This window comes from Vigna unguiculata, chromosome 4 (assembly GCF_004118075.2).
Source record: "Vigna unguiculata cultivar IT97K-499-35 chromosome 4, ASM411807v1, whole genome shotgun sequence".
Taxonomy (NCBI): domain Eukaryota; kingdom Viridiplantae; phylum Streptophyta; class Magnoliopsida; order Fabales; family Fabaceae; genus Vigna; species Vigna unguiculata.
The window spans coordinates 42,401,729-42,412,634 of NC_040282.1; the positions used below are offsets into that span (position 1 = coordinate 42,401,729).

At 28.8% G+C, this 10,906-nt stretch overlaps 1 protein-coding gene across 3 annotated transcripts; it reads left to right on the top strand.

Annotated features, from left to right (window-relative positions):
- Positions 1–748: 748 nt before the first annotated feature.
- LOC114182580 lies at positions 749–5,477 on the top strand. 3 transcript variants are annotated; one of them, XR_003604124.1, is made up of 10 exons: positions 749–1,669; positions 2,146–2,201; positions 2,268–2,350; positions 2,485–2,563; positions 2,900–3,010; positions 3,512–3,621; positions 4,216–4,299; positions 4,659–4,696; positions 4,776–4,904; positions 5,252–5,466. XR_003604124.1 is itself a non-coding variant. In XM_028069476.1 (9 exons), the coding sequence occupies exons 1-9, from the start codon at positions 856–858 to the stop codon at positions 4,844–4,846; spliced, it is 1,446 nt and encodes a 481-aa protein (XP_027925277.1). In that variant the 5' UTR covers positions 749–855; the 3' UTR covers positions 4,847–5,477. The 3 variants fall into 3 exon arrangements, 1 of the variants encoding a protein (XP_027925277.1); XR_003604125.1 differs by having other exon boundaries at positions 5,258–5,433; XM_028069476.1 differs by having other exon boundaries at positions 4,776–5,477.
- Positions 5,478–10,906: the final 5,429 nt, after the last annotated feature.

Below are 10,906 nucleotides of genomic sequence, written 5' to 3' on the forward strand. Positions count from 1 at the left end.
TCACATTCCTCCTTTAGTCTAAGTAGAGTAATTTTCCCCTCCATTTAATTAATTAACAATTGATAACATTTTATGCACAAAAGTTAATCATATGATTATATAATTTTAATTACATATTCAACTATCTCTATATAACAAATTTTATCACAACATTTCTTTATCTCGTGTTATTATCAAAATTTTCAATTTTCGCACATTATTTTAATTTTATTAAATTTTAAGGGCATGATAACACACACACACATAGTTAAAAAACCAAATGTCATTATTTTTTCAAATAATTTATGCAAAATAACATTATCTTTATTTCCTTTCTAATATCTATAACTATATATAAAGGGGATTCCCTCTTTTGTGTCCACATTTCATAATTCCAATTTTACCCTTTACAATTTAATTATTTATTAAATTTTTAAAAATTAACGGTTAATTTTACAAGTTTTTATAAAACTATTTATTTATCTCCTTTTTCTTTTTTCTCATACTATTCATCAACAATTATTTTTTTCATATTTTCTCCATACATTTCACTTTAATTTTTATAAATATACTTTTATTTTGTTCATTAACTTAATAACATTACAATATCATCAATTATAAATATAATTCGAAAAATGTGTACACGCAGGCGCGATAGCGCCTGTGCTTACACTAGTCTTTATTAAATATAAATTACTTTAAAATGTTTTTAAATCTATAATAACTGTGCTGTATATTGTTAACTAATGTTTTAGTTTTAGCAGTCATGTTTACAAAACTAAAATATAGTGACTCAATTTTTGAGGCATGCTCTGAAAATCCACTTGTCTTTCTCTATTCCACCTTTCTTCTTTTCTCTTCTTCCCTTCTCCACCCATGTCCTCTACGAGGTTCGGATTCTTCTTCTGCCATTGTCACAGACTCTTCCCAACACTTTCTTCTTCCTTTGCTTTTTCACGCCCAAGATCCCTCTCTACCACTCCATACCCTCTCCAATATGAACTCATTATCAACCGTCCATCTTACCCTCACCCACCAACTGTTCGACCAATTGACTCACCCGAACCCGACGACCCCACTTCCGAGACTCCTCCCCAACTCGACAAGGCCCAGAGGAAGTACTATAACAAGCGCAGGAAAAGGATGTACGGCTCCGATTCTGACCAAGAGAACGCTGGGCGCCGTGACGAAGGGTTCGTGGAGTTGAAGCCCGAGGTGGTGGAATTCCCCACCCTGCATAAGAGGGAGGAAGAGTTGTACTTCCACGACGCGTTTACGTATCCCTGGGAGAAGGACAAGCATTACAAGATGGTTTATCAGCTGGAGAAGAAGTACTTTCCTGATCAGTCGCTTGACAAGGCCTTTCTCCAACCGGGACAGTCAAATATCAATAGTGCAAATGTTGATGTTAATGAAGATGGACGAGGGGGCGAGGGAAGGAAGAAAGTTGTTGGGGTGGATGAAAAGTTGGTGTTTTTTGAGGGAAAAGAGAAGGGCGAGGAGGGTGAAAGAGGAAGTAGAGAACTGAAGGAGAAGAAGGTTGAGGAGTTCTTCAAGGGTTTGAAGAAGGGTCCTGGTAGTAACAAGGACGTTCTAGTTGGAGAGCCTTTTCTTTCGTCAAGGAGGACTGGTCTTCCTCCCGTGTGGGATAGTCCGCATGGCACTGTGGTTTTGGTCAACAAACCGAAAGGTCAACTTCACATCACACATTATATTCATTCATTTCTTTGCTTCACCATGAAACTGGAGTTACTTGTGCACTATGAAATGCATGTTGTAAAATGCATGCAAGTTTTATTGTGGGCAGAGGAGAAACTATTACACGGTTTTGGACTTAGTGAAGAAGAAATTATTATATATCTAAAACTACCATAGTCACTACCAATCTAATCTGTCGAAGACATAACATGTAATAACTATGGACATATGCCATTTAGAGATTGGTGAGGACGATGGATACGTGGTTCAATCAGACCATTTTATAATTATTCAGGGCGGGGGGAGTATGGTTGATGCTCACGAATGAAAACACCCTGCAGCTTTTTTTTTTTTTTTTTTTCTCAAATTGTCATTTTATAAAAAACATTGTAAGTTTGAAATTTCTGAAACAATAGATGTATTTTGGCCTGGCAATGAAAAGTGAACTGGCATGTAACTCTTTGACAGGTTGGACTTCATTCACGGTTTGTGGAAAGCTGCGTCGCCTTGTCAAAGTGAAAAAGGTTCTTTCCGTCGCATGTCTTTATTTTAGTTTGCTTCTCTGAGAAGACTAATATATCGATTTTCAGGTAGGTCATGCTGGGACCCTTGACCCAATGGCTACTGGTTTATTGATTGTATGTGTTGGCAAAGCAACGAAACTGGTAGACAGGTGATTGAAAATTTTTTAAGTCTCCTGTTTAAGTACTTAGTAGTGTTGCCTGTTTCACTATCTTATGGTTTTTATTTTTGTTGAAATGTTTTATCCGAGTAACTGTTCTGGACACTTAAACATCTCTGTTTCAGATATCAAGGAATGATTAAGGGTTATAGTGGGGTTTTCCGCTTGGGGGAGGCTACTTCAACATGGGATGCTGACTCACCAGTGAGTTTAATTTAGTTTTCTCATCAGATACGTGATAGGCTGGATTCAAATTCGGCAACCATTAAGCAGTGTGTTATGCAAAATAATAACTGTTTTATCGATATATGTCTATATTTATGTTTAAAATCATACTTTGAGCGAAGCATGTCTGAATATTGTATTTGCTGCTTGAAATTTGAACAATGTTCAAACATGGAATGTTGATCGCATGTCATTTGATGTGACTCATTAGTCTTGATGATGGAGAATTAAAATTTCTATTTAATATGACAGTACATTTTGTTTAACTTTGAACCATTTGCAATATTTTCACTGATAATCCAACTTAATTTGTAGGTCATTCAACGTGAGCCATGGGAGCATATCAAAGATGAGGATATAAAGAGGAATGCTTTGTCCTTTTGTGGGGAGATCTGGCAAGTTCCTCCTATGTTCTCAGCTATTAAAGTAAGAACTTTTGCCATTCTTGAATCATTTGACTTTAATATTTTCTTCTAAATTGTGTTTTGCGCAAGGTGTTGAAGTGTTTTTTTGCCTTATACGTCAATAGAATATTTCTAAGGTGTTAAATTTGTCTCTGATGTGTAATTGTTGATTGAGACTACTTAATTTAAACGATTTTGGTGTTAAAATTTGCAACTTCATCTATTTCTTTGTAACTAGTTTTAAACTCAGTTCAGTTTGTAATGCATCAATATTATCAGCATCATGGTTCATTCGGAGCAGTTTAGCGCTGGGAAATTTTATCTTTTCTAAAGGTTTGTGAGAAAACAAATTTTATCTTTTCTAAAGGTTTATGAGAAAACATGATATCATTGTTTAATTCATGCAACTGTCTTCACCGATTGGAAAAGAAAGACGTCTCTTCTTCTTGCTGTTGTGGTATTTTATGTTAATTATTGAGGAAACTTGCTCAGTTCCTTACATTTTGTTACTATCTCTTCATAGGTTGGAGGTGAGAAGATGTATGAGAAAGCAAGGAGAGGAGAAAGCATTGAACTTTCACCTAGACGAATTTCAATTTTCCAGTTTGACACAGAGCGCAGCTTAAGTGACAGGTAGCCGTTTTTAGCCTCCATTCTAAACTCCCTTTCAAGATTTAGCTCAGCCATTTATAACAGTTGAAATGATTACTGGTGGACAACAAAATAAATGCATTTCAGTGATCACCCAGTAAATTCTTTGCATTAAGAATTTAATGAAACCTAAACAAGTGTTGCCATTATCATTCTTGAAATCCAATCCAAGTTTAAATCTTCAACTTTTTATGCTCTCAACAATTTCGTTTACGGACCACGGGACAGTACCAAGAATTTGTTCACCAGCCAAAGGCAAAGGTTCTAAATGCTACAAACTCCTCAAAGTGGCAGGTTATATTTAAGTCCTAAAGAGCAGTAAAATGTTTTGAATACCTGGTTAAGGAAGATTGCTACTCTTTGAGCTCCAAATAAAAAACACTATGGTTAGGAAGTTGAATGCGTATGTGGCCTTTGAACCTATGACCAAATGGTTGTTTTGATCACAATAAAAGTTTTTGCCTAGGGAGAGCATTCTCCTGGTAAAACCATATCTTTGGAAATTAACTGCTTTTAGAGTTGTAGCTGATTTTGTTTTATTTTTAACCTGCTATATCCGTGTTATTATTTTTGCAGACAAAACTTGGTTTTTAGAGTGAAATGTTCCAAAGGGACATATATTCGGTCACTTTGTGCAGATTTTGGGAAGGCTCTTGATAGGTATTCGGTTTATTATTCTATTTTTTTTACATTTCTTTCTCATAACGAGAGAACAACATGACACTGTCATTACGAAAGCAACATGACTTGTAGAAATATTGTCGATCTCTTGTTATATTGTCAAATTCCATTTTATTCCTTAGTTGCGATCAGCAGAGCAGATACTCTATCCAACCTGGTTAATTTAGATTCACAAAGTCTAGTATTAAATATTTCGAATGAATTCGATGTTTTAATTTTAGTCTGAAGTATTCAGTTGGTGCAAAAATGAGTATGGTCACGTAGACGAGAAAATACTGTAATATCTTCCACCACCAAAGTTGAGTTGCTATTGTTGACCTATTGCTGTAATTTTGCAGCTGTGCCCATTTAACTGCTCTCCGAAGAGATTCAATTGGTAAGTGGTCTTCCCGTTGATGTGACTTCCAAGAATAATTGTGTATAAATGTTTATATCGTTCTTTTTTTTATCTTCAGGACAATATTCAGCCGACGATGCATGGGACTTTCAAGAGCTGGAAGAGGCTATCACCAAAAGTTATCTCTAACTTTCTTGCCATGTTGCTCATGGGATTGAGATCATGACATGCTCTTCTATTCATTCGGGTAAAAAAAATGCAAAATGGTTTGTTTTAGGGGTTGCTTTGGTTTGATAAAATATTTTTCGGTTTTCATTTTTAATCACTAAAGATCTTATTTTTATTTTGTTTTCTGATTTAAAGACTTGCCTGAGAAAGAAGCAGTGAATACATAGAATGAAAACAGGAAACCATAAAAAATGTTTTTGTTGTTTCTTATTGTTTTCATTTTTCTCTATGCAAACTCTTGAAAACAGAAAGTGAAAATGGGTTGTATTTGAAAGAAAAATTAAAGTTTTCACAACCTAAGTATGACTCCTTATAAACTAAACCTCAAGCATGTATTCCTTTCTCTAAACTTTCTTTTTTTTGTAGTTTCAGAGTTCTTTCTCGACATATTCAGGTATATAAAATCGAGAAAAATGTTCTGTAAAAATTATGTATTTGTATGGAGAATATTAATGCGCTGAAAAGCAAAATTCTAGATATATGGTTTTGTAGATGAAGTGACTTGATCTATGTATTAAATTTTTACTTGACAAAAGTAACTTTTGTTACATTGTTATTTAACGTGTTATTTGTATAACTTATTTTTGTTCCACTGATGGAAATATAGTTTGTTAGTGTTATATGAATGAAATAGAGGAACATTAGTTTCAGTTATGCATAACTTTAATTATAGTTTCCATTTAATTGAGAAAATGATATGGTGACATGTTTGGTCTGGTCGTGCATCCATGATTCACGTTTAAGTTATTTTGACAAGTTCTCATTTTTTGAATTCAAAACGTGGAGATTATAGTTTTCATATCTCCTTTCCTTTTCAAAATTTTAAGTTATTTTTATTGCTCACAAAATATTGTAGCTGTAACTATATATTGACTTTGGTGTTGACTTTGTACCCGAAATTTAACATAACATTGAAGTGGAGGATCCTAAAGTCCATGTTTCTAATGTGGATCTCGACAATGCTTTAGTTGGGATGAAGCTCCTGCCATTAATATTTACATTATGGAGTTTTAATTTATATTACCCACATGTAGATACCAAAATTATTAATGGTTAAATTTAATGAAAAGGGTTTGAAAATTAGTTTTAAATTAATTTAATACCATAACACTATTTTATAAGGTAAAATTTGGATGTAACTATAGTAGATGTAAAATTTATCATGTTTAATTAGATTATCTCTAAAATGCTGTCGATCTAATTAGAGTTTATTTTTCAAAATCTCTTTGTTCTAAATAAAGGCATTTCAGAAAATTGTTCACATTTTTTAAGATTTAATTAAATTTTAATAAATTTGGATAATTTAATTTGAGTTCCTATTAATGTTGTTGGCACTCAATTTATATTTGTGAATTGAGTTCGTATAGTTTATTTATTTATTGTTTTTGTTAATTTGGTGACATTATTTTATCTCGTCATGCTTATTTGTTTTTTTTCATGTGTTAAAAAATGTGAGATTTTGCAATTAATGTAAGATGACAAATGACTTTTATTTCTTAATTTAATTTTACAAAACATTACATTTCTTAACATATGAATACAAACAAGTAGAGATGACAAATAAACTTGTATCCGTGGGTATTACTTGAATTTGTCCCTATTTTGATGGAAAATCCTCGTATTGACTGGATATGGATATGGGTAATATCTGAAGTTTTTAATTGGGGATGGAGATATATATATCCCGTCCAAATATTCATCTCCATTTAAATTACTAAAATATCTATAATTTATTAAGTAATCTAATATATATATATATATATATATATATATATATATATATATATATATATATATATATATTACATTTGATATGGTGGAAAACAAATTGGTTAAAGTTTCCAACCCTTCAAGCAATTGTAATGGATGTTTTAGCTATTCCAATAACAATTGTAGCTTCTAAATCTGCTTTTAGTACTAGTGGTTAGATATTAATTTCTAACCGTAATCGACTTCATCATATTATTGTAGAGGCTTTGATGTGTACAAGAAGTAAGAAATTGGATATGAAATTCAAATCATCTAGGTAAGTTACTCAAATTTCTTAATATTTATTGTTAGTATTTTTTTATGAATTCTTATTTAATATACCTTTGGTGTTTGTAGGTGTTAAAAAATCAAAAGAAAAAAAATGTTCTCATGAATGAAAATGAATTTGATGAAGAAGGTACATTATATTCTAGTAATTAAAATTTTCAATTTCAATTATTATATCATATCTAATTTTTCATTTTTTTTCTATGTGTAGGTGGATTGAATGCAAATGAAACCATTAATCTCTTGTAAAATTAATAAATATTTTGGTTATTATAAAATTTTAGTAATGTGTAATTATTTAGTTTTTATATAATTATTTGAATTTTCTCTAGTTGTTATTTGATACTTTAATTTGAGATTTATATTACTATAATATTTTTTTTAATATTTGACATCATGAAAAGAAAAAAGAGTATGTTATTTTAATATTGAATATTTTGATAGTATCATGATTCTTTTGGTGTGAATTTTAAAATTTTTTATAAAAAATATTTAATTGATATTTGGAACAGTAAAAAAATGGGTATGGGTATAAGAATAAACCCGTTATCTGGTGGGGATGGAGATGGATCAAAAGTTGTATACCCACTACGTTTGGAGATGGGTCAAAAGTTGTATACTCACTAGGTTTGGAAATGGAAATGAGGATGAATTTTTATTATGAGAATAGGAATGAGAATGAATTTTTATTATGGAGATAAGAATGAGATCATGATACTCGTACCTGTTCCATTGTCATCCCTACAAGCAAGATGAGAAAGGACAAGATAACATTCATGTCATACTTAACAAAATAACTAAACTCTAAAAAAAGACAAATTTTCAGTACCCAAAAGACCAAAAAGATTTAATAAAGATTCAACTAAAAAAACTAAAATTTATGAGAAACTTAAAACTTTTAATTTTTTTTTAATAAAATGAATATAAATTTTACTTTACAAGCTATTTTCATAAAGTTGAATTAAAGTCTAATTATTAATAAGTGATGGTCAGTTACTCATATGAGTATTTATATGTCTACTTCATTTCATAGAGAAGAAATTATCTTCCTCGGAGTTACCCTGTCAAATAGGTAAATTATGGATTCAATCTCCAAAATTATAATAATAGTTTGTTCGTTGTTCGTTCTTGGTCTGCATTTGAAATGCAACGTCAGTGCAATTCCAATTTTTCCTACAAAAGTTACGGTTGAAATAACCAACAGATTAAGTATGAAGCATTTGGATGTTCATTGCAAAGACAAACATCATGATTTGGGTTTGATTACACTAAATGTTAATGCAACATATAGTTTTCGATTTTATCCTAATTACTACCTTCCTCGAACATTGTACTTTTGTCGTTTCGAATGGTTAGATAGTGATTATCATTTTGACATTTATGTAGAAAAAAGAGATGGATATTGTATACACAATCGATATCATTGTTCTTGGGATATACTTGAGAATGGACCGTGTAAAATTACACATGGACATCCTCGATGCTTTACGTGGAATAAAGTTTTTACAGGAAAAAATAATACTTTCTCTTTGTAACGGTTTATAAATTTATGATAATTAAATAATATTATATTAAATATATGGAGTTTCAAATTTATTGTAGTTATCCAACATCTATTAATGGTTACACTTACAAAAATGTTAAAAAATGAATTTTAAACAAGTTAATTATCATACTAAATAACACTCTTTACTCAAGCAATTATCATACTAATTGAGGGATAAACTATAACAAATCCCAAAGGCATCATCTAAAAATTTGAAAACTAGTTATAATTATTTAAAATATAATTACAATTAGTTTTAACACAATGTCTAACCTTTGTAATTAATATGTTTGTTTAAATATCAATTATTGTACATTATTTATTTATGATCAGGTCTCGCTAACCAGTATCTTGGTTAAGGATAGTGGTTAAGAATAATTAATATGCATTAAATCATGTAAAAAGTTCATTGTTAATTGTGATATTAAATAAAATCTGACAAAATAATTATTAATGTAATTTTATTTTATTTAAAGAACGAAAATATCCATAAGTATTATAGTTGTGTTTAATATTTTATTTGATGTTCAATAATAAAATTTAAAAAACAATTAAATGAGAAAACCAACAAAGAAAACAAAGAATGGTGTTAAGCCTCTAAAAGTTTACAAAAAAAAAACTAAAGTATTATTTTGAGACTTAATAGAATTTTCTTCTTTGACTTCTAATTAACATTTTGCAACATTCATGTTAGCTTAATCAAATAACAAGAAACAAATAATATTTTAATATCTGAAATTAATAATTATAAATACATAAAGATAATAATATAAAAAAAATAATTATTTAAACTTTCAGCCGAGACTTTAGAAATTTTAAAGTGCTTATTTTGTACCAGATATTTTGCTCAACAATTTCTAGGGATAGTTTTGTATTTATAAATATGTGATATGCATTTATATTATTTAAATTAATGGACTTAATTATTCCAGCTTTCAATTTGAAAATGGTGGAACAAATACGCATTAATTATTCCAGCTTTCAATGTGAAAATGGTGGAACCAATGCGCATTAAATTAAATATATCTTAATATTGTTAAAAATAAGATATAATTAAACATAAACAAATTAAATAATAAAATAACTATATTTTAATGTTGTTAAAAATTAAATATAATTAAACATAAAAAAATTTAAATTAATCAAAAAAAAGAAAAAAAATAATGTTAAATATCTAAAGAATTTACAAAAAAAAAACAAATAAAATAGATATGTTTTTCTTTTTACTTTTTAGTAAAGACCTTGCAAATTTCAAAGTCTTTATTTTATATCAAGAAATTATTGTTCAAGAATTTAAAAAGGTATTTTGATCTTTAAAAATCTGTTTTATATATATATATATATATATATATATATATATATTTATACTATTTTAATTAATATATTTAATTATTTCTACTTCCAATATAAAAAAGATGAAATCAATACATACTAATTATTCTTTAACGAAGACTCCTAAGCCACCGGTTAACATTCTTCTTTATGATTTTAATACAAGATGTTATTTTAATGAAATTGTTATTAAATTAAGTAATATGACTATTTTGTATATTCACGAAAGTAGAAATTATAACGCTTAATTAATTGTAATTTTAATGGCAATGATTAACGATGTAAGAAACAAACTTTCTTAAGAAAAGTACGTAACAATTAACGCAAAAGACAATTCCTAAATGCAACGCCTAGTAATTAATACGATTATTTGAAAGCCAGTTAGCTATAATTAATGCAACGTTGAAATAATAATATCAAGGTATTGCTAACGAGTGCCTACGGCCACTTAATCAAATAAGTATAGAATCGTATAAAAGTATATAGTTAAATGTAATATTAAATAAAATTTAACTTAATTATTATTAATATTATTTTATTTTATTTAAAAAATAAAAATGTCCATAATCAAATAAGTATCGAATCATATAAAAGTATATAATTAAGTGTAATGTTAAATAAAATTTAATCTAATTATTAATACTATTTTATTTTATTTAAAAAATAAAAATGTCCATAAATTTTATTCAGATGTGTTTGATATTTTATTTAATGTTCAATAATAAAAGTTAAAAGATAATTAAATAATCAAACAACTATATTTTAATGTCTCTAAAAGTTAAATATAATTAAATATAAAAAAGTTTACAAATAAAAAAGGAAAATTAGTAGATACATTTTTTTAGTAGGGACCTTACAAATTTCAAAGTCCTTATTTTGTCAAAAAGTTATTGTCTATAAATATAAAAGAATATTTTTTGTCTTTATAAAATCTGTTATTTGCATTTATATCATTTTAATTAATGGACTTAATTATTCAAATTTTCAATAAAAAAATAATAAAACTAATGCGCATGAATTATTCCTTAATCATTGTGGACTCGAGTTAGCATTCTAATATAAATGCAAATAACATATTTTATAAAGACAAAATTGTCGTTTGAAAT